General features: G+C 36.8%; 1 protein-coding gene across 4 annotated transcripts in view; it reads right to left on the bottom strand.

Moving 5' to 3' along the window:
• SCAPER (S-phase cyclin A associated protein in the ER) overlaps positions 1-26023 on the bottom strand; it is a 499446-nt gene that overhangs the window by 357658 nt on the left and 115765 nt on the right. For 2 of the 4 annotated variants that reach the window (XM_067029410.1, XM_067029411.1), the window contains exons 7-8: positions 25500-25616; positions 14733-14893 (exon numbers count right to left, since the gene is read on the bottom strand). In XM_067029410.1, the coding sequence (XP_066885511.1) occupies positions 14733-14893; positions 25500-25616 (278 nt within the window). The remainder of the gene's footprint in view (positions 1-14732; positions 14894-25499; positions 25617-26023) is intronic. The other 2 variants (XM_067029413.1, XM_067029414.1) reach the window with 1 other exon arrangement.

Genomic DNA, 26023 nt, shown 5'->3' with positions numbered 1-26023 from the left:
TTTTAATGATCATAAGAATATAGTGTTAAATGAATGAACCCTCAATGATCTAGTCCAGTATTTCACCATACACATAAGAAAATGAGGGCTGTATCCAAAGTCACAGAGCAAACTAGCCTAAAATAAATAAGAAGCTTCTACCAAAATGTTTCAAAATTTCACAACTTGAGATATATATGTATACAGTGATAGCCACAATTTTTAAAATTTTATAGGCTAATTGTAATCTGTCAAAATTAGTACAAAGACTTCCACTTCTGGCCAAGATGGAGTAGCCTCACCTTCATTTCCAACGTCCTCCTACTTACAACTAAAAACTCTGGAAAAAAACATACAAAATAAGCACAGGACGATTTTAAAAGATAGAAATTAGTACGTGGACTGCCTAGTGACACTGGGAATTGAAAAGCAGCACAGCAGTGAATTCTCTGTTTTTGTTTATTGCTGACAGGATGCTATAAAAGCCTCCAATCCAGAAGGACCAACTGACATAGACAAAACAGGCATCAGCAAAACTTGTTTTGCCAAGCCAAAGGACAGAGAAAAGGATGGCCTAAGAAAACAGACAACCATTCTGGCATTATTCCTTCTATTCTAGCCAAACGTCAGTGGAAACCTTCCACCCCACAGTTTCAATAGGGGTAAGCTGAGAGCTGAACTTCCATTGCCCACCTGGCAAAAGCAGATGGTGGTCCAATTCCCTCACCAAAACAATGTCAGCAAAGGTGAACAGTGAGCTCAGCTTTTACCTCCAATTGGCATTAATGACACTAAATAAAGCAGTAGGAACTGTACTTACTCAGCACTCCACTCTCCCTCACACCTAATGTCAGTGGGAAGCTGAACTTCCACACCCACCAAGCAGCAGTGAGACTTAATGAGGTAGTGAAAGTAAGAACTGGTAGACACTGACCTAGTCAGCTAGCTGGGAGGGAGTCTGGGAAAAAGTCTGGAACTGCCTAAGAGGCAAGAAACCATTGTTTCAGAATGCACGAGGAGAACGGATTGAGAGCACCGCCTAAACGAGCTCCAGAGATGGAGGCGAGCCATGGCTATTAGCACGGACACCAGAGAAGGGCATGAAACACTAAGGCTGCTGGTGCAGGCACCAAGAAGCCTGTGTGCAAGCACAGATCACTATCCACACCTCCCCTCAGGAGGGTCTGTGCAGCTCACCACTGCCAGGGTCCCATGATACAGGGACAGCATACCCGGGAGAACACACAGCGTGCCTCAGGCTGCTGCAACATCACAGTGGCCTCTGCCACTGCAGGCTCGGCCTGCATACCACACACCTCCCTCCCCACCCCTGAGTGAGCCAGAGTCACCTAATCAGCTGCTACTTTAACCCCATCCTGAGTGAAGAACAGATGCCCTCAGGTGACCTACATGCAGAGGCAGGGCCAAATCCAAAGCTGAACCCCAGGAGCGGTGTGAACAAGAAGAGAAAGGGAAATTTCTCCCAGAAGCCTCAGGAGCTGCACATTAAATCTCCACAATCAACCTAAGTACCTGCACTTGTGGAATGCCTGAAGAGACAACAAATCATCCCAAAATTGAGGCGGCGGACTTTGGGAGAACTGTAGACTTGGGGTTTGCTTTCTGCAAATAATTTGTTTCTGGTTATATGTTTACATTACTTTAGTATTTAGAGTTTATTACCATTAGTAGAATTGTTTATTGATTTGGTTGCTCTCTTACTTTAAAATCTATATATGTTTTTTTTTCTTTTTTTGTGAGTATGTATGTGTACGCTTCTTTGTATGATTTTCTCTGTATACCTTTGCTTTTACCATTTGTCCTAGGGTTCGGTCTGTCCGTTTTTTTCTTGTTTTTTGTTTTTAACTATATTTTTAAGTGCTTGTTATCATTGGTGGATTTGTTTTTCAGTTTGGTTGTGCTCTTCTTTCTGTCTTTGTTTTTCTTTTATTACTTTTTAATTTTTAATAATTATTTTCATTTTAATAACTTTATTTTATTCTATTTTATTTTTTCTTTCTTTTTTTCTTTTTGTCTCCCTTTTCTTCTGAGTCATGTGGCTGACAGAGTCCTGGCATTCTGGCCAGGTTTCAGGCCTGTGCCTCTGAGGTGGGAGAGCCGAGTCCAGGACATTGGTCCAACAGAGACCTCCCAGGTCCATGTAATATCAAATGGCAAAAGCAATCCCAGAGACCTCCATCTCAACTCTAAAGGCCAGCTCCACTCAAACACCAGCAAGCTACAGTACTGGAAACCCTATGCCAAATGACTAGCAAGACAGGAACACAAGTCCAAGCATTAGCAGAGAGGCTGCCTACAATCATGATAAAGTCACAGACACTCCAAACCACACCACAGGATGTGGTCCTGTACGCCAGAAAGAAAAGATCCAGCCTCATGAACCAGAAAACAGGCACCAGACACCTCCACCAGGAAGCCTACACAACCCATTGGGGGCAGAGAACAAAAACAATGGGACCTACAAACTTGCACCCTGCTAAAAGGAGACCCCAAACACAGTAAGTTAAGCAAAGTGAGAAGACAGAGAAATACACAGCAGATGAAGGAGCAAGGTAAAAACCCACCAGACCAAACAAATGAAGAGGAAATAGGCAGTCTACTGGGAAAAGAATTCAGAATAATGAGAGTAAAGACATTCCAAAATCTTGGAAACAGAAAATATACAAGAAAACCTTAACAAGGAGCTAGAAGAACTGAAGAGCAAACAAACAATGATGAACAATACAATAAATGAAATTAAAAATTCTCGGGGAGAAATCAATAGCCAAAAACCTGAGGCAGAAGAATGGATAAGTGACCTGGAAGATAAAATAGTGCAAATAACAATAGCACAGCAAAATAAAGAAAAAAAGAATGAAAAGAACTGAGGACAGTCTCAGAGAAATCTGGGACAACATTAAACACACCAGCATTAGAATTATAGGGTTCCCAGATGAAAAAGAGAAAACGAAAGGGATTGAAAAAATATTTGAACAGATTATAGTTGAAAACTTCCCTAATATGGAAAAGGAAATATTCAATCAAGTCCAGGAAGTGCAGAGAGTCCCACAAAGGATAAATACAAGGAGAAACATGCCAAGACACATATTAATCAAACTATCGAAAATTAAATACAAAGAAAAAATATTAAAAGCAGCAAGGGAAAAATTACAAATAACATACAAGGGGATCACCATAAGGTCAACTGCTGATCCTTCACCAGAAATTCTGCAAGCCAGAAGAGAGTGGCAGGACATATTTAAGGTGAGAAAAGGGAAAAAACTACAACCAATATTATTCTACCCAGCAAAGATGTCATTCAGATTCGATGGAGAAATTAAAACCTTTAGAGACAAGCAAATGTTAACAGAATTCATCACCACCAAACCAGCTTTACAACAAATGCTAAAGGAACTTCTCTAGGCAGAAAACACAAGAGAAGGAAAAGACCTAAAATACCAAACCCGAAACAATTAACAAAACGGTAAACAGAACATATATATCGATAACTACCTTAAATGTAAATGCATTAAATGCTCCACCCAAAAGACACAGACTGGCTGAATGGAGAGAAATGCAAGAACCATATATATGCTGCCTACAAGAGATCCACTTCAGAACTACGGACACATACAGACCGAAAGTAAGGGGATAGACAAAGATATTCCACGCTAATGGAAATCAAAAGAAAGCTAGAGTAGCAATTCTCATAGCAGACAAAATAGAGTTTAAAATAGACTATTACAAGAGACAAAGAAGGACACTACATCATGATCAAGGGATCGATCCAAGAAGAAGATATAACGACGGTAAATATTTATGTACCCAACATAGGAGCACCTCAATACATAAGGCAGATACTAACAGCCATAAAAGGGGGAATCGACAGTAACAAAATCATACTAAGGGACTTTAACACCCCACTTTCACCAATGGACAGATCATCCAAAATGAAAATAAATAAGGAAACACAAGCTTTAAATGATACATTAAACAAGATGGACTTAATTGATATTTATAGGACATTCCATCCAAAACCAGCACAATACACTTTCTTCTCAAGTGATCATGGAATATTCTCCAGGATAGATCATATCTAGGGTCACAAATCAAGCCTTGGTAAATTTAAGAAAACTGAAATTGTATCAAGTAAATTTACTGACTACAACGCTATGAGACTAGATATCAATTACAGGAAAAAAATCTGTAAAAAATACAAACACATGGAGACTAAACAATACACTACTTAATAACCAAGAGATCACTGAAGAAATCAAAGGGAAATCAAAAAACACCTAGAAACAAATGACAATAAAAATACGAGGACCCAAAACCTTTGGGATGCAGCAAAAGCAGTTCCAAGAGGGAAGTTTATAACAATACAGTCCTACCTTAAGAAACAAGAAACATGTCAAATAAACAACCTAACCTTACACCTAAAGCAATTAGAGAAAGAAGAAAAAAAACCCCCCAAAGTTAGCAAAAGGAAATAAATCATAAAGATCAGATCTGAAATAAATGAAGAAGAAATGAAGGAAACAATACCAAAGATCAATAAAACTAAAAGCTGGGTCTTTGAGAAGATAAATAAAATTGATAAAGCATTAGCCAGAGTCATCAAGAAGAAAACACAAGACTCAAATCAATAGAATTAGAAATGAAATAGAAGAAATAACAACTGACACTGAAGAAATACAAAGGATCATGAGAGATTACTACAAGCAACTATATGCCAATAAAATGGAAAACCTGGAAGAAATGAAAAAATTCTTAGAAATGCACAACGTTCCGATACTGAACCAGGAAGAAATAGAAAATATGAACAGACAGATCACAAGCACTGAAATTGAAATTGTGATTAAAAATCTTCCAACAAACAAAAGCCCAGGATCAGATGGATTCACAGGCAAATTCTATCAAACATTTAGAGAAGAGCTAACACCTATCCCTCTCAAACTCTTCCAAAATAAAGCAGAGGGAGGAATACTCCCAAACTCATTCTACAAGGTCACCATCACCCTGATACCAAAACCAGACAAAGATGTCAGAAAGAAAGAAAACTACAGGTCAATATCACTGTTGAACATAGATGCAAAAATGCTGAACAAAATACAAGCAAACAGAATCCAACAGCACATTAAAAGGATTATGAACCATGATCAAGTGGGATTTATTCCAGGAATGCATGGATTCTTCAATATACACAAATCAATCAATGTGATACACCATATTAACAAAATGAAGGAGAAAAACCATATGATCATCTCAATAGATGCAGAAAAAGCTTTTGACAAAATTCAACACTCATTTATCATAAAAACCCTCCAGAAAGTAGGCATAGAGGGAAATTTCCTCAACATAATAAAGGCCATATATGACAAACCCACAGCCAACATCGTTCTCAATGGTGAAAAACTGAAACCATTTCCACTAAGATCAGGAACAAGACAAGGTTGCCCACTCTCACCACTCTTATTCAACATAGTTTTGGAAGTTTTAGCCACAGCAGGGAAGCAAAAGAAATAAAAGAAATCCATAACAGAAAAGAAGAAGTAAAGCTGTCACTGTTTGCAGATGACATGATACTATACATAGAGAATCCTAAAGATGCTACAAGAAAACTACTAGAGCTAATCAATGAATGTGGTAAAGTAGCAGGATACAAAATTAATGCACAGAAATATCTGGCATTCCTATACACTAATGACGAAAAATCTGAAAGTGAAATTAAGAGAACACTCTCATTTACCATTGCAACTAAAAGAATAAAATATCTAGGAATAAACCTACCTAAGGAGTCAAAAGATCTGTGTACAGAAAATTATAAGACACTGATGAAAGAAATTAAAGATCATACAAATAGATGGAGAGATATACCATGTTCTTGGACTGGAAGAATTAACATTGTGGAAAGACTCTACTACCCAAAGCAATCTACAGATTCAATACAATCCTTATCAAACTACCACTGGCATTTTACACAGAACTAGAACCAAAAATTTCACAATTCATATGGAAACACAAAAGACCCTGAACAGTCAAAGCAATCTTGAAAACGAAAAATGGAGCTGGAGGAATCAGGCTCCCTGACTTCAGACTATACTACAAAGCTACAGTAATCAAGACAGTATGGTAATGGTACAAAAATATAAATATAGATCAATGGAACAGGACAGAAAGCTCAGAGATAAACCACACACATATGTTCACCCTATCTTTGAGAAAGGAGGCAAGCATATACAATGTAGGAAAGACTGCCTCTTCAATAAGTGGTGCTGGGAAAACTGGACAGTTACATGTAAAAGAATGAAATTAGAACACTCCGTAACACCATACACAAAAATAAACTCAAAATAGATTAAAGACCTAAATATAAGACCAGACTCTTATAAAACTCTCAGAGGAAAACATAGGCAGAACACTCTATGACATAAATCACAGCAAGATCCTTTTTGACCCACCTCCTAGAAAAATGGTAATAAAAACAAAAATAAACAAATGGGACCTTAGGATACTTAAAAGCTTTTTTTAGACAGCAAAGGATACAATAAACAAGACCAAAAGACAACCCTCAGAGAGGGAGAAAACATTTGCAAGTGAGACAACTGACCAAGGATTAATCTCCTAAATTTAAAAGCAGCTCTTGTGGCTCAATAACAAAAAAACAAACAACACAATCCAAAAATGAGCAGAAGACCTAAATAGACATTTCTCCAAAGAAGATATACAGATTGCCAACAAACACATGAAAGAATGCTGAACATCATTAATCATTAGAGAAATGCAAATCAAAACTACAATGAGATATCACCTCACACCGGTCAGAATGGCCATCATCAAAAAATCTAGAAACAATAAATGCTGGAGAGAGTGTGGAGAAAAGGGAACACTCTTGAACTGCTGGTGGCAATGTAAATTGATACAGACACTATGGAGAACAATATGGAGGTTCCTTAAAAATCTAAAAATAGAACTACCATATGACCCAGCAATCCCACTACTGGGCATATACCCAGAGAAAACCATAATTCAAAAAGAGTCATGTACCACAATGTTCATTGCAGCACTATTTACAATAGCCAGAACAAGGAAGCAACCTAAGTGTCCATCGATAGATGAATGGATACAGAAGATCTGGCACATATATACAATGGAATATTACTCAGCCATAAAAAGAAATGAAACTGAGTTATTTGTAGTGAGGTGGATGGACCTAGAGTCTGTCATACAGAGTGAAGTAAGTCAGAAAGAGAAAAAGAAATACCGTATGCTTACTCATGTATATGGAATCTAAAGGAAAAGAAAAAAATGGTTCTGATGAACCTAGGGGCAGAACAGGAATGAAAACACAGACATAGAGAATGGACTTGAGGACACGGGGAAGGGAAAGGTAAGCTGGGAGAAAGTGAGAGAATAACACTGACATATATACACTACGAAATGTAAAATAGCTAGCTAGTACGAAGCAACTGCATAGGACAGGGAGATCAGCTCGGTGTTTTGCAACCACCTAGAGGGGTGGGATATGCAGGGTGGGAATGAGATGCAAGAGAGAGGGTATATGGGGATATACATATGCATATAGTGATACAACAGAAAGTAACATAACATTGTAAAGCAATTATACTCCAAAAAAGATATTAAAAGAAAAAAGAAAAAGAAGAAAGAAAAAAGCCCTGAAATAATCCCAACTGGACTGTGGTTTGTTATCATTTGTATTTAAGGCTGTATTTAATTCACTAATATGTTGTTCAATGTTCAAGAAAAAATGTTTTATTATAATATCCTTTTTAGGTTTTGATATTAAGGTTATAAAATAATCTCTCTTTTATTCTGAGGAAGAGTTTCTTTAAGACTGAATGTATCTTTACCTAAAATGTTTGAAAGAATTCACAGGTGAAGCCATTTTGACCTGGAAATTTCTTTGTGAAAAAATGTTTCATTATTAACTCACATTTTTTTAATACTTATATGTTCCTTCAAGTTTTTCTAATTCTTGCTATGCAACTTTTGTTATGTTTTTCAAGTTATTTGTTAATTTCTTCTAAATTTCTAAATTTAGTATATAATATTGCTCATAATTTCTTTTTAATATTTTTGGGATCTGTGCCAATGCCCCTGTTTCATTCCTGGTGCTAGGCCTTGTCTCCTCTTTTTCTTGGTATTACTAGAAGTCTGTTAATTTTATGGGTCTATTTGAAGAACTACATTTTGGCTTTGTTAATTTTTCTCTATTCTCACCTGTATTTTTCCTTCCATATTCCTTGGGTCTAGCTTGTTCTTTTCTAACTTCTTGAGATGGACTGAGTATGGATTTTAGGTTTTCCTCTTTTCTAATTGGTGTAATTGAGGCTAAAAATCTTCCTCAAAGCATAGCTTTACCCTAATCCCAAAGATTTTAAATGTTCATTTTTATTCAACTGACATTTTCTCATTTTCAGTGGGATTTCTTCCCTGACTCATGGATTATTCAGATATATATTCCAAAATTCCAAAAATCTGAGAATTGTACAGCTATCTTTTTGTAATTAATTTCTAACTTCACTCCACTGTGTTAAGACAGGCAGAATAAGTTCAATAATCTGAAAGTTGTTGAAACTTGTTTAATGGGTCAATTTTGGTAAATATTCCATGTGTGCTTGAATATGTATTTGGACTTACAGCCATGACAAAGTAGCCTGTATTAATCTTCCTGCCAAACAGAACTACAAGAGCTAGATGAAATATATAAATGAATTGTTTAAAGGCATTGGAAAGCAACCAGTATAGGCAAGATTTGAGGAACTACAATTCCTGAGAATAGAGACAACATGAGATCCACATTCACCCTAGAATTTTCCCTGAAGACTGCTGGAATTCAGAGCATAGGAAAGTGAGTTCTAGCAGAAGCCAGCAGTCCTATCTAGCTAAGACAGATATTGGAGTTCAATGAGTCTAAAGCAACTGGGGCTTCAGGGGAAAAAATCTTGGAGATGGGAAAACTTCAGGAAAGTAAGCCAAAAGAATCTGCATTCAATCTTCCCCTAAGAAGTCTGACAACTGCTAAGCTTTGCATATACAGGGCAAGATTCCAAGACACCCAGCAGAAAACAGCAGCTGGGATGCTAATGAACTAAGCAGATATTGTAACAACTGTATGGTGCTGAGGAAACAAAAGTTGGAATTCAGGAATGAAGTGGTCTTGGCAAGCACCCCAGGTTTTCAGTTGAGACCCCAAAAGGAACAAGAAAAAACTAAAACACATCAACTTTAATAAAACCTCAAGCCAAACCTTGACAGGATTAAGGTGCTCTGCTTGTTCTCTACCTTACTGCCATAAAAAACTATATATTTTTAGAAAACTCTATAATTTTTAGTATACAATGTTAAACATTCAATTAAATATGAGGCATCCTAATCAAAAAGAGTAAGATAACTCTAAACTGCCCCCCAAATGGTTTTTAAATTAACAAACTCACAGGTGGTTCAAACATTACTTTTCAGACACAGATTTTTCTTTTAGAGTATCTTTATTTTTTCTTTTTGGGTGGGTACGCCGGCCTCTCACTGTTGTGGCCTCTCCCATTGCGGAGCACAGGCTCCGGACGCACAGGCTCAGCGGCCATGGCTCACGGGCCCAGCCGCTCTGCAGCATGTGGGATCCTCCCGGACCGGGGGCACGAAACCATGACCCCTGCATCGGCAGGCGGATTCTCAACTACTGCGCCACCAGGGAAGCCCCCAGACACAGATTTTTTAAATAGCTATTATTAACATGTTCAAGAAAATATGGATTAGACATATAGAACAGAGGATAAGTAGAATGACTAGAAGACATATCAGTAAAAAGTTTTCAGATTGAAGCATCAAAATGGAAAAAAATGGAAAAGAAAAAGCATTAGTTGTTAGACATATCAATTATGTCAAGTTCATTAATCACGTTGTTTAGATATTTTTGATCTTTACTGATCTTTATCTACAGGTACTATCATTTGAGACAGTTATGGTAAAATCTCCCAGTGTAAATATAGATGTTTTTTTCAATTTTTCCTTTCAGTCCTGTCAGGGTTTGCTTTATGTTTTAAAGATATGTTATGTACATATAAATTTAGAATTACTTTATCTCTGTTGAAATGACCCGTTAATAATTTTTAAAAACCTCTCTTTAAAATGTTTCTTGGCTACTCTTATTTCGTCTGGTAACAATACTAGCTTTGATTTGAATGTGGTATGTATCGAATATCTTTCCCTGTCTTTTTCTTTTGACTTTTCTACATCTTATATTGAAGGTGTATCTCTTATAAGCAGAATACAATTGGGCTTTATTTTTTAAAGTTTTATAATCTTCGTTTATAAAATTTAATATTTAGACCATTTATATTTAATGTAGGGATTGATACATTTGCATTTACTTCTATTACATTATAATTCCTTTTTTTGATTTGTCTTATCTGTTTTGTGTTTCTTTTTTTCCTCTTCTCTTGCTTTCTTTTGGACTGATCAAAAAGATTATTAGTTGAACATTCTTTTATTCTTCTTTATGGTTTTCCTGAATTTATAACACAGCGTTGACTTATGTCTAATGCAAACGAGCACTTTTGTAACTTCTTAGACAATGCTAGGACATAGAAAATATAAACTCCATTTATTCCTCTCTTATCTTTTGGGTTCCTGTCATAAATTTTCATTCTACATATATGTCAAGCTCCACAAGACATTGTTTCACACAGTCAACACACATTTAAGGTTATCTGCATGTTTATTCCTTCTAGTGTTTTTCATTCCTTCATGCATTTCTGGGATTCTATCTGGGATCATTTTCCTGCCATCTGAAGAACTCTGTGGTGTTTCTTTTAGTGTAGGTCTGATTACAAATTCTCTCAATTTTTATTCATCTAGAACTACCTTTATTTCACCTTCATTTTTAAGGTTATTTTTGCTGGATGCAGAATTCTATCTCGCCAGTTATTTTCTTTCAGCACCTCAAAGATCTCATTCCACTGCCATCTGGATTTCATCAGCTATAAGTTGACTCTTGCTCATTTGAAAAGTCTTTTTTAAAAAAAAAAAAAGCTGTGACTACTTGTAGAGATTTTCTCATCTTTGATTTTTAGTATTTGTATTACATTGCATCTAGATTAGATTTGTTTTGTATTTTTCCTACTTGGAGTTTATAGTGGTTCTTGAATATAACACAATAATATTTTTTGACAGTCTGGGGAAATCTTCAGTGATTACCTGCTCAAAGGTTGCTTTTGTACCATGCATTCCATCCCTTCACAGACTCCACTTACAGGTGTGCCTCTTATGCTCTTCTCTGCTTTCTCCTTTCTTTTCTCTCCATGATATAGACTCAGTATTTTCTACCGACTTAGGATTAATTCAATCCCAACTCTCCTAAATTTTAAATATCTTCTCAGTGTGGGTAAACACATTAATTGTTTAAAGAATTTCATTTATCTTCTTGGATTCCTCCCTTCCAGGGCACTGTGACCATAAAAAAAATCTGGACTGGCTGCTATCTAGACATGTACACAGCAATCATCCTGGGATCACCATCACAGAATTATTACCTTTGCCTCTTCTCTGTACTGGCTCCCTCTGGTAGTGATAGTGTCCAAAGAGTTAAAAATCTTTTGAGACCTAGAATGTTTGAAAATGTCTTTAATCTATTCTCACATCTAATGGATAATTTGGCTGGACACAGGATTTTAGCTTAGAAATTATTTTCCTCCAGAATTTTGAAGACATTGCTCAATTTTCTTGTGGCTTCTAGTGATAATTCTGCAAAAGCAGGTGTCATTCTGATTCTTGGTCATTTGTATAAAAACTGATTCTTTTCTCTAATTTTTTAGAGCTTCTCATCATCTGCAGTACTCATAAATTTCCCAACATGTTTAGATGTCACTGCATTTTCATCCATTATAGTGGGCACTTAATGGGCCCTTTTGGTTAAAAACTTATTATCTTTCTGTTAAACAAAATTTCCATTAATTATTTCATGACTTCTTCCTTTTCCTTTATCTTTCTATAATCCATGTTATGCAAATAGTGGATAGTCCCAGTATCTATTTTTATATAATAAGCCTAAAACTTAGCATCTTAAAATACTAACCATGTTATTTCCATGCAATTCTTTGAGTCAGGAATCTGAAGAGTGCTCAGTTTGTGGGGGGGGGTGGGGGGTGTAGAAGGGGGCTCATCTTATCTCCATATGCTGTCAGCTAGGGTGGTTCAACTGAGACCAGAGAATTCATGATAGCTTCACCACATGCCCAAAGCTTTCATACTAGTTACTGGCTGAGACTAAGTTCTTCTTCTCCTGGCCACTTTCTCTTCACATCGTCTCTCATTATTCAGCAGCCTATCTTGGGCTTCTTTACATGGTAGCTGGCTTCTAACAAGGAGAAAAGTGAAGCTGCAAGCCCTCCTACCAGCTAGGTTGGGTATTTACCAAACCTCATTCTAGGTACATTCTATTGATCATATCAAGTCACAGGACCAACCAAAGATTTAAGGCGAGGGAAAACAGAATCTACCACTTGACAGTAGAAGTGGCATGCATGCACAGGGATGAGAGAAACTGTTCACACCCATCTTTGCAGACAATCTACCACAGTCCACAATCTGGCTTCAGATTGCCTAAGTCTTCCAAGACTACCAAACATTCATCAATTAGAGAATCAGCCTTGAAGACCAATATCTCATGATCTATATCAGATTTGGATGTGTTCCTCAGGTGTGGGTTCTCTGGATCTGGAAAGCTGGCAGTTCAAGTAGAAGAGGGCTTGAAGTGAAAGCAAGATTGAGGAATCTCAACATTATCTTTATCCATAATCTTCTACTTAGTCTCGTTGTTTGCAATACAGTACCCCCACCTTCCAATATGTCTGGAATCCCTCAGGTCAAATACCATCTTTTGTACCTTCTCTAGAAACTAAACCTCCAATATTCTGTAGGGTGAGACAGATACATCTACTCTCATCATACTATTCAGAGTTATGGGGAAGTGGGGAGGATTCAAGATTCTTCTTATAATCCCTACCTATGCCCTCACTTCCAGAGATACCTGCTCCCACCAATTTCTGATCCTTTTGGAAGTTTGTGGATCAAATTGGATTGCTTGACAGTTTTGCCCACCCTCTGAGATGAGGATTCAGCTAGCTTACTCAAATGTCACAACTGGTCTTGCTATTCTCCAACTTTCAAAAATTTGTTCATATCATCTCTTCTCCTGTCTCTTTTTCCTTAAGTCCTTTCATATCATTTTAGTTGAGTCTGGGGGAAAAGCAAAGTAATTGCATGTGCTCACTCCATCATCTTTAACAAAAATCAATTTTATAGCATATCATTACAAACTTGAGTACTATATCTACTGTAATTATAAATTACTTAAGATATACACCATAATTCACTGCACATAACTGCATCAAAACCCCACAACTGAAAACCAAAGTGGTCAAAAACAAAATTCCTTGGTATATTAACGAGTATTTTTAAGCCTAGTCACAATGAAGATCTATCATTTCACTTCAACCAAACAGGTCACACTCATAAATAATCTGAGAGTACTGCTTTAAACAAAACCATGATATGTGCTAATACTATAATTCTTTTAAGTTCTTTTGCAGTTTAGAGTTTTTAACACATTTCTCTCAGACTTTCAAGACACAGACACTAAACTTTATGATACCTTTTCCTAAGAAAGAACTCATACCTACTCTCAATTTTCTATTTTCTCAATAGAGAAAGCAAGGGCAATATATTCCATAAAAGCAAGGTATATATCTGAAATAAGCCAATACAACTTACTGAGACCAAAATACAAAAACAGCACAACAACAATATCAATAATGCAAAGGTGTCAATACCTTTGTTATATCCAATAAAACATTTCTTTATGAACCAAAAAACTCCAAAGTGATCCTTCATTGAATAGAAAAGAAAGCAGTATTCTCAAGTTGTTCCTTAACTAATAAGACAAACTCATTATTACTTACTATCACTCTAAAATCCAAGCCTCTAAAGATGTATAAAAATCCACTCTGGATTTATGAAGGAAACTCCTATGGAATCAATTCAGATGAGTCTTCAGAATTACAGCCCTTCTATTTATTTTTGCCCCTTTATTATTCTGATGGTATGGAAAACAGATATGAGAGTAAAGATAAACACATGATATTATTTCAGTACCAAAACAGTATTTAAATATTAATGAAATGAAGTACTGACATGACATTTTAAGTGTATACTGCCTAGAAGATGAACTACTTTCTTTTCTACTTTAAGTCTTTTTTTTTTTTTTTTTTTTTTTTTGCGGTATGCAGCCCTCTCACTGTTGTGGCCTCTCCCGTTGCGGAGCACAGGCTCCGGACGCACAGCCTCAGCGGCCATGGTTCACGGGCCCAGCCGCTGCGCAGCACATGGGATCTTCCTGGACCAGGGCACGAACCTGTGTCCCCTGCATCAGCAGGCGGACTCCCAACCACTGTGCCACCAGGGAAGCCCTACTTTAAGTCTTATAAATGAACTGACAAAAGATATCATTCTCCTTAAAGTTTACACAGGGCAAACCTGAGACTAGAATGATCTCCAAAAGTTTTCATACAGTTTTTAAGATGATTTTATGATTTTAACTAAGGCAAATTAACATCATATAAATGATGCACAAAGATAAATATCTAATGTTATTAGCACCAACTTCAAATAAAATAAACATCTCCACATAAATCTACTCATCTAATACATAAAGAGGTTGATTCAAAGTCACTTGCCATTTTTGCGGGAAGGCTTCTGCACTGTCATTGGTGGGCAAGACTGGGCAGGTGCTACATCCGAAGAAGCAGTAGAGCCTGTATGATGAGCCTTTACCTTGTCAGCCCAACTGACACCTGAGGGAGCCAGTCGCGGAGCAGCCACTGTGCCAGGTGAACCCCTATGGAGAAAATGACAACATTTAATAAATCAAATATAAGTTAAAATTTTAAATATATAGTTAATATATTTAAATTTTAAATGCATTATGTGTGTATGTGTATCTACATATATAGAATAACATACTACCATAGCAATTTAAGGCAAATATACTCGTAAACTTAATTTGTTCTAATACTTCATTAATATACCATAACATATTATATGGGAACAAATATAACAAAAAAGCTCTCACCACATTGGTTTAAAAGAAAATTTCAGTTACATGAGGAATCTTTAAAAAAATACATACATTTTAAATTTTAAATTTTATTTTCATTTAAAACTCATATCTTTTAATAATATAAATGTGCATTAATTTGCCAATTTATCAATGTAGGCCTTATTAAAACAGGCTTTTTTGTGTATATTATTTCATACATGATGCCTCATTGACAATGTCCAATTTTGTTTTCTTTAAAATGGAGTGATAATTTAGTGACACCTATTAAATAATCTTAGTACACAATCCTCAATTTTAATAATAATTTCCCCAATCTTTCACAGTTGTCCTATCCACTCCTCATCTGACAGCAAAACTTTAACAGTTCACTTTATGAAAGCTTTCCAAAAACTTATCTTAGTTTTCACAGAAATAATGACTCTTTTACACTCACATTTTAGTGGTTTACTTAATATTTAAGTTATGAGTTAATATACAGACAACTTGAATAAACAAGTTTGCTAACTAACTGCATAATCTAAAGCACTTAACTCAACCAGTAAGAACAGAATTGAGCATAAATACTAAAGTAAGCCTATAAGCCACAATTTTTCAGCATGCTTAAACATGTTTTACAATGATAATAAAGTGTCAATTAATCCAATGACATAATACATGGAGATCAGTATGAGAACATTTACAATGCATGCATTAAAGACTTCAAGGTTAAAATAAACCATGTACTATACAATACTCTGAACCACAGACCAATGGACTGCATTACAGGGAAATTTCCCTTAAAATGGTGATAGAATATAAAAACATTTGGTTTTATTTGCTTATATGTCTTTCTCCCACTCCACTAAGGTCCAATTATTATAAGGTTCCAAAGTCCAACAACCTTCATCTAAGGCAATATTATCTAATAATCTCATATGAAAGCAAAAAATTGGTTCTACTGAATAACACTTTATGAGCTCTTAGTAAGGGCCAAGTGTTGATACAATGCTAGATGCTTGTGATAGAGAAGATATGACAAACATCTTGCCTTAAAGAAGGTCGTAATATAAGTACAAAGAGTAAATAAACATTAAAAGTTTTAACACACTGAGGGTTTGAGGCAGCTGTTGTTGCGGAGTGGATAAGGCAACTCAGCAAGTCACTCCAGGAAGCCAGTCACAGGAGAGCAATGCTTTGGACCTGCCATCAGCTTACGACATACAGGATTATGTGTTGCAGAGACCCAGTAAGGAGGTCCAGAGTGAGGCCTTTAGTTCTGAGGGAGCCCTTTCTTTTTTTCCTTTTTTCACGGTATACAGGCCTCTCACTGCTGCAGCCTCTCCCGCTGCAGGCACAGGCCCCGGATGCGCAGGCCCAGCAGCCATGGCCCACAGGCCGAGCCGCTCCGCGGCATGCGGGATCCTCCCAGACCAGGGCATGAACCCGTGTCCCCTGCAAGAGCAGGCGGACTCTCAACCACTGTGCCACCAGGGAAGCATTGAGGGAGCCCTTTCTATTCCTTGCTCTTGTGATGTGGATCCAGCTGTGTGGCTGACAGGGTCTTGGTGCTCCAGCCTGAGCCTCTGAGGTGGGAGAGCCAAATACAGAACACTGGACCATCAGAAACCTCCCAGCCCCATATAATATCAATCAGAGAGAGCTCTCACAGACATCTCCATCTCAATGCTAAGACCCAGATGCACCCAATGGCCAGCAAATTCCAGTGCTGGATGCCCCATGCCAAACAACTAGCAAGACAGGAACACAACCCCATCCATTAGCAGAGAGGCTGCCTAAAATCATACTAAGTTCACAGACACCCCAAAGCACACAACCGCATGCAGCCCTACCCACCAGAAAGACAAGATCCAGCCCCAGCCACCAGAACACAGGCACCAGTCCCCTCTACCAGGAAGCCTACACAAGTCACTAAACCAACCTCATCCACTGAGGGCAGAAACTGAAAATGATGGGAACTATGAATGTGCAGCCTGAGAAAAGGAGACCCCAAACACAGTAAGTTAAGCAAAATGAGAAGACAGAGAAATACGCAGCAGATGAAGGAGCAAAGTAAAAGTCCACCAGACCAAACAAATGAAGAGGAATTAGGCAGTCTACTTGAAAAAGAATTCAGAGTAATGATATTAAAGATGATCCAAAATCTTGGAAACAGAATAGAGAAAACATAAGAAATGTTTAACAAGGACCTAGAAGAACTAAAGAGCAAACAAAGATGAAGAACACAATAAATGAAATTAAAAATTCTCTAGAAGGAAGCAATAGCAGAATAACTGAGGCAGAAGAATAGGTAAGTGACTTAGAAAGTAAAATAGTGGAAATAACTGCCACAGATCAGAATAAAGAAAAATGAATGATAAGAATCGAGGACAGTCTCAGAGACCTCTGGGACAACACTGAACACACCAACACTCAAATTATAGGGGTGCCAGAAGAAGAGAAAAAGAAAGGGACTGAGAAAATAGTTCAAGATATTATGGTTGAAAACTTCCCTAATATGGGAAAGAAAATAGTCAATAAAGTAAAGGAAGCACACAGAGTCCCATACAGGATAAATCCAAGGAGAAACATACCAAGACACATATAATTCAAGCTATCAAAAATTAAATACAAAGAAAAAATATTAAAAGCAGCAAAGGAAAAGCAACAAATAACATACAAGAGAATCCCCATAAGGTTAACAGCTGATCTTTCAGCAGAAACTCTGCAAGCCAGAAGAGAGTGGCAGGACATATTTAAAGTGATGACAAGGAAAAACCCACAACAAAGATTACTCTCCCCAGCAAGGATCTCATTCAGATTTGACAGAGAAATTAAAACCTTTACAGAAAAGCAAAAGTTAAGAGAATTCAGCACCACCAAACCAGCTTCACAACAAATGCTAAAGGAACTTCTCTAGGCAGGAAACACAAGAGAAGGAAAAGACCTACAATAACAAACCCACAACAATTAAGAACATGATAGAACTACCATACGACCCAGCAATCCCACTACTGGGCATATACCCTGAGAAAACCATAATTCAAAAAGAATCATGTACCAAAATGTTCACTGCAGCTCTATTTACAACAGCCAGGACATGGAAGCAACCATCTCAGATGAATGGATAAAGAAGATGTGGCACATATATACAATGGAATATTAATCAGCCATAAAAAGAAACGAAATTGAGTTATTTGTAGTGAGGTGGATGGACCTAGAGTCTGTCATACAGAGTGAAGTAATTCAGAAAGAGAAAAACAAATACCGTATGCTAACACATATATATGGAATCTAAGAAAAGAAAAAGGTCAGGAAGAACCTAGGGGTAAGATGGGAATAAAGACACAGACCTACTAGAGCATGGACTTGAGGATATGGGGAGGGGGAAGGGTAAGCTGTGACAAAGTGAGAGAGTGGCATGGACATATATACACTACCAAACATAAAATAGATAGATAATGGGAAGTAGCTGCATAGCACAGGGAGATCAGCTAGGTGGTTTGTGACCACCTAGAGGGGTGGGATAGGGAGGGTAGGAGGGAGGGAGATGCAAGAGGGAAGAGATGTGGGAACATATATATATGTATAACTGATTCATTTTGTTATAAAGCAGAAACTAACACACCATTGTAAAGCAGTTATACTCCAATAAAGATGTTAAAAAAAAGAATATGGTAATAGGAACATACATATTGATAATTACCTAAAATGTAAATGGATTAAATGTTCCAACCAAAAGATAGACTGGCTGAATGGATACAAAAACAAGAAACATATATATGCTATATACAAGGGACCCACTTCAGACCTATGCACACATACAGACAGAAAATGAGGGGTCGGACAGATATATTCCATGCAAATGGAAATAAAAAGAAAGCTGGAGTAGCAATCCTCATATAAGACAAAATAGACTTTAAAATAAAGACTACTACAAGAGACAAAAAAGGCCACTACATAATGATCAAGGGATAAATCCAAGAAGATATAACAATTGTAAATATTTGTGCACCCAACACAGGAGAACCTCAATACATAAGGCAAATACTAACAGCCATAAAAGGAGAAATTGACAATAACACAATAATAGTAGGGGACTATACCACCCCACTGCCACCAATGCACAGATCATCCAAAATGAAAATATATAAGGAAACAAAAGCTTTAAATGACACATTAAACAAGATGGACTTAATTGATATTTATAGGACATTCCATCCAAAAACAACAGAATACACTTTCTTCTTAAGTGCTCAAGGAACACTCTCTAGGATAAATCATATCTTGGGTCACAAATCAAGCCTTGGTAAATTTAAGAAAATTGAAATTGTATCAAGTATCTTTTCTTTTTTTTTTTTCGTGGTACGCGGGCCTCTCACTGCTGTGGCCTCTCCTGTTGTGGAGCACAGACTCCGGACGCACAGGCCCAGCCGCTCCGCAGCATGTGGGATCTTCCCGGACTGGGACACAAACCCGTGTCCCCTGCATCCACAGGCGGATTCTCAACCACTGCGCCACCAGGGAAGCCCTCAAGTATCTTTTCTGACCACAACGCTATGTGACTAGAAATCAATTACAGGAAAAAAACTGTAAAAACTACAAACACTTGGAAGCTACACAGTACACTACTAAATAACCAACAGATCACTGAAGAAATCAAAGAGTAAGTAAAAAAATACCTATAAACAAACGACAATGAAAACACAATGACTCAAAACCTAGGGGATGCAGCAAAAGCAGTTCTAAGAGGGAACTTTATAGTAATACAATCCTACCTCAAGAAACAAGCAACATCTCAAATAAAAAACATAACCTTACACCTAAAGCAATTAGAGAAAGAAGAACAAAAAAACCCCAAGTTAATACAAAGAAAGAAGTCATAAGGATCAGATCAGAAATAAATGAAAAAGAAATAAAGGAAACAATAGAAAGATCAATAAAACTAAAAGCTGGTTGTTTGAGAAGATAAACAAAATTGATAAATCATTAACCAGACTCATCAAGAAAATACGGAACTCATCAAGAAAATACAGAAGAAGATTCAAATCAACAGAATTAGAAATGAAAAAGCAGAAGTAACAACTGACATTGCAGAAATACAAAAAAGCATGAGAGATTAGTACAAGCAACTATATGCCACTAAAACAGACAACCTGAAAGAAAAGGACAAATTCTTAGAAAAGCACAACCTCCCAAGACTGAACCAGGAAGATATAGGAAATACAAACAGACTTATCACAAACAATGAAATTGAAACTGTGATTAAAAATCTGGTAATAAACAAAAGCTCAGGACCAGATGGCTTCACAGGTGAATTCTAGAGAATTCATTTAGAGAAGAGCTAATAACACCTATCCTTCTCAAACTCTTCCAAAATATAGCAGAGGGAGGAACACTCCCAAACTCATTCTACAAGGCCACCATCACTCTGATACCAAAACCAGACAAAGATGTCACAAAAAAAGAAAACTACAGGCCAATATCACTGATGAACATAGATGGAAAAATCCTCAACAAAATACTAGCAAGCAGAATCCAACAGCACATTAAAAGGATCATATACCATGATCAAGTGGAGTTTATCCCAGGAATGCAAGGATTCTTCAATATATGCAAATCAATCAATGTGATACACCATAATATAAATTGAAGGATAAAAACCATATGACCATCTCAACAGATGCAGAAAAAGCTTTCGACAAAATTGAACACCCACTTATGGTAAATACGCTCCAGAAAGCAGGTATAGAGGGAACCTACCTCAACATAATAAAGGCCATATATGACAAACTCACAGCAACATGGTTCTCAATGGTGAAAAACTGAAACCATTTCCTCTAAGACCAGGAACAAAACAAGGTTGCTGACTCTCACCAAGATTGTTCAACACAGTTTTGGAAGTTTTAGCCACAGCAATCAGAGACAAAAAAGAAACAGAAAGAATCCAAATCCGAAAAGAAGTAAAACTGTCACTGTTTGCAGATGACAGGACACTATACATAGAGAATCCTAAAGATGCTACCAGAAAACTACTAGAGCTAATCAATGAATTTGGTAAAGTAGCAGGATAAAAATTAATGCACACAAACCTTTTGCATTCCTATACACTAAGATGAAAAATCTGAAAGAGAAATTAAGGAAACACTCCCATTTACCACTGCAACGAAAAGAATAAAATACCTAGGAATAAATCTACCTAAGGAGACAAAACATCAGTATGTGGAAAACTATGAGACACTGATGAAAGAAATTAAAGACGATACAAACAGACAGATATAGCATGTTCTTGGACTGGAAAAATCAACATTGTGAAAATGACTATACTACCCTAAGCAATCTACAGATTCAATGCAATCCCTATCAAACTACCAATGGCATTTTACACAGAATTAGAACAAAAAATTGGACAATTTGTATGGATACACGAAAGACCCCAAATAAACAAAGCAATCTTGAGAAGGAAAAACGGAGCTGGAGGAATCAGGCTCCCTGACTTCAGACTATACTACAAAGCTACAGTAATAAAGACAGTATGGTACTGGCACAAAAATAGAAATACAGATCAATGGAACAGGATAGAAACCCCAAAGATAAATGCACGCACATATGGTCACCTTATCTTTGAGAAAGGAGGAAAGAGTATACAATATAGGAAAGACTGCCTCTTCAATAAGTGGTGCTGGGAAAACTGGACAGCTACATATGAAAGAATGAAATTAGAACACTTCCTAACACCATACACAAAAATAAACTCAAAATAGATTAAAGACCTAAATATAAGACCAGACTCTTATAAAACTCTCAGAGGAAAACATAGGCAGAACACTCTATGACATAAATCACAGCAAGATCCTTTTTGACCCAACTCCTGGAGAAATGGTAATAAAAACAAAAATAACAAATGGGACCTAATGAAACTTCAAAGCTTTTGCACAGCAAAGGAAACCATAAATAAGACAAAAAGACAACTCTCAGAACAGGAGAAAATATTTGCAAATGAAGCAAGTGTCAAAGGATTAATCTCCAAAATATACAAGCAGCTAATGCAGCTTAATATTAGAAAAACAAACAACCCAATCCAAAAATGGTCAGAAGACCTAAATAGACATTTCTCCAAAGCAGATATACAGATTGTCAACAAACAGATGAAAGGATGCTCAATATCACTAATCATTAGAGAAATGCAAATCAAAACTACAATGAGGTATCACCTCACACCAGTCAGAATGGCCATCATCAAGAAATCTACAAATAATAAATGCTGGAGAGGGTGTGGAGAAAAGGGAACCCTCCTGCACTGTTGGTGGGAATGTTGATACAGCCACTATGGAGAACAGTATGGAGGTTCCTTAAAAAACTAAAAATAGAACTACTATACGACCCAGCAATCCCACTACTGGGCATATATGCCGAGAAAACCATAATTCAAAAACAGTCATGTATCACAATGTTCACTGCAGCTCTATTTACAATAGCCAGGACACGGAAGCAACCTAAGTGTCCATCGACATATGAAATGGAAAAGGAAGATGTGGCACATATATACACTGGAATATTACTCAGCCATAAAAAGAAAAAGAAATTGAGTTATTTGTAGCGGTGGATAGACCTAAATTCTGTCATACAGACTGAAATAAGAAAGAGCAAAACAAACACCGTATGCTAATGCATAAATATGGACTCTAAAAAAGAAAGGTCTGATGAACCTAGGGGCAGGATAGGAATAAAAACGCAGATGTAGAGAATGGACTTTAGTACGTAGGGAGTGGGAAGCATAAGTTGGGACGAAGTGAGAGAGTAGCACTGACATATATACACTACCAAATGTAAAATAGATAGCTAGTGGGAAGAAACTGCATAGCACAGAGAGATCAGCTCAGTGCTTTGTGACCACCTAGAGGGGTGGGATAGGGAGGATGGGAGGGAGATGCAAGAGGGAGGGGATATGGAGATATATGTATACATATAGCTGATTCACCTTGTTATACAGCAGAAGCTAACACACCATTGTAAAGCAATTATACTCCAATAAAGATGTTAAAAAATATTTTTAACACATTGAAAATCTAATAATATAAGTATATGCAAGGTTCAGCAGTAACAAGAGATAAAAATGACCATGACATGGTGGAGTGGGGTCGGCAGTGAGGGGAGCAGTAAGAAGCCATGAAGAAAGGGTAAGTTTTAACAGAAGAAAGATAACTGACCAAGTAAACTACTCACCAATCCTCACACTACACATCAAATGTTAAGACTCACTCTAAAGAACTAAAGTCCAAACAAATTTTTGTCTTTAAAAACAAATTTTGCCATGGAAAGTTAAGGAAAACAACAGTAATGACTGTGATGAACAATATCATAGCTGACAGAGCTGTGAATAACATTTTGGGCAAACAGGGGCTAACTTAACAGGAAAAGTTGGAGAATGAGAAGTCCCTAGGGGGCTTTGAAAAACTCCCATATATTCCTGGCAATGAAGAAGGCCCCACAAATGTGCAGGGTTGTGTGCAATCCCAGGAAAGATCAGAGAAGGCCCTAATCTCTCATCTCTGACGGACCTTGAGGCTCTGAGGAAGCAGGAACTGACAGTAAAGGCAGAATTGTAAACTCCAGAGCACTGAAGACATAGTGATCACATGTAAGACCAGACAAAAGCTAGGAGATTTACTGGTTCAAGGCGATATACTGATTCAAGGCATTTAGAAACCTCTGTCAAATCATTAGTTGTCAAGTAAGATAACTGAGCAGAGACTTCAGTGACTACACATGACAAAGAACATAGACTTCAGAAAACTAGTTCAAGGAAGTCACTAAACAAACAAATAGTAATAAAACCACCACCAGTAAACAGCCACAACAACAAATCCTGGAAAGGGTAGCAATCTGATCCCCAGAGCTGTCGTATTATATTATTTAAAATATCCCATTTTTAACAACAACAAAAAAATAAGATATGCAAAGAAACAGGAAGGTATGGCTTACTCACAGACACACAAAAAGAACAGTAACTGAAATTGGTCCTCAAGGAAGCCTGAACTTTGGACTTACTAGACAAAGACTTTACATGAGCTATTATAAATATGTTCAAATAATATCTAAGAACAAAAGGCAACCACATCTAAAAATAAAATATGATAATGTTTCATCAAATACAGAATATCAATAAAGAGAGATTAAATATAAAAAAGAACTACATAGATGTTCTGGAGTTGAAAAGTACAATAATGGAAATGAAAAATTCACCAGAGGGGCTCAACAGCATAACTGAGCTTGCAAAATAAAAAAACAGCACATTTGAAGAGAGGTAAAGTGAGACTATCTAACCCAAGAAACACAAAGAAAAAAGAATGAAGACATTTGAACAGAGTCTCAAAGACCTGTGGAACACCATCATGAGTACCAGCACAGGTATAGTGGGATTCCCAGAGGAGAGAAAGGTACAGAAGGAATATCTGCAGAAATAACACACAAAAACTTCCCAAATTTGATGAAAAACATTCATCTACAAATCCAAAAAGCTCAACAAATCTGAAGTAGGATAACCTCAGAGATCCACACCTAAATACATCATAGTCAAACTACTGAAAACCAAAGACAAAGAGAGAATTCTGAGAGCTGCAAAAGAAAACTGAGGCATCTCATGAAAGGATTCCCAATAAGAATAACAGTTTATATCTCACCGGAAGCCACGGAAGCCAGAAGGCAGTGAGAGGACATAGTCAAAGTGCTAAAAGAAAAAGACTCTCAACCAAGAATTCTATGCACAGCAAAACTATCCTTCAAAACCTGAAGAATAAGATATTCTCAGATAAACAAACACTGAGAAAAAATGTCACTAGCAGACCTGCCCAATAAGATATATTAAAGGGAGTTCTTCTGGTTGAAATGATAGAACACTAGACAGTAACTTGAATCCACATGAAGAAATAAAGAGGACCACTAAAAGTAACTACATAGGTAAATTCGAAAGACAATACAAACTTATTTTTTCTTGTAACCCCTTTTCTTCTCATATGTGATATAAACGTCAACTGCATAAAACAATAATTATAACACTTTGTTGATGAGATTATAATGTATAAAGATGTAATCCATATGATAATATGGATAACACAGTTTACGATATATTTAGATTATTTGTTGTTACAAATCATTTAGCATGAAATATGTTTATGAGTTTTAATTTTTGGATCCTAATTATGTTTGAATATATAGCATTTCCTGAAACTTAAACTTTACTCTCCTGGATTTTTTTAACTTTTTATTCAAACAATTTCAAACATAAACAAAAACATATACATGGATATATTTATAGTGAAATGCCAGTTTTATAATACTATATTACCCACAAAAAAATTATTTACTGTAATGCAAGCCTCAGTAGGCTTTTTTGAGTTCATCTCACCCAAAATTTAAGCTTCTTCGAGCATTTGACGTTACACTTATTCTATCTGTTGACGGACTTGGAATCACATGACGTCCTGGGGACATCTTCTTTACTTCCCATGCCAATGAAGTTGGTCTGCCAATTCAAGACATACAGCAGATTAACACAGAAAAGGGGTGGCAGGGGAAGGGGTAATCTAATCTTTTCTCTTGGTTGTTAGTGCATGAAAACATAAGCAGGTCACAATTTTTCCCCAGTGCATTGTTTTCCAGAAAGTTACCATATTACCAGTAAGTAATCCCAGATGATGCATGGTCCAGGATTTTCCACCCACTACAGCATAGCAACATAACCGTAATTATCTAGAAAAGGGATATGGGGTTACAAAGACAGGATATAAACTACTTATATTTTAAAAGCTTCCATACACCCAGCTAAAAACACATTAAAAAGGCAATGGTACTAATTCTGGCGGCTTGTGTCTAATATCCTTGGAGAGTTAAGTGTGTAGAACCGAGATCAGACAGAAATACAGTGGTGAG

The sequence above is a fragment of the Kogia breviceps genome, chromosome 3 (assembly GCF_026419965.1).
Source record: "Kogia breviceps isolate mKogBre1 chromosome 3, mKogBre1 haplotype 1, whole genome shotgun sequence".
Taxonomy (NCBI): Eukaryota; Metazoa; Chordata; class Mammalia; order Artiodactyla; family Physeteridae; genus Kogia; species Kogia breviceps.
Note: the sequence above shows the minus strand (reverse complement) of the source record. Positions and strands in the feature narration are given on the sequence as shown.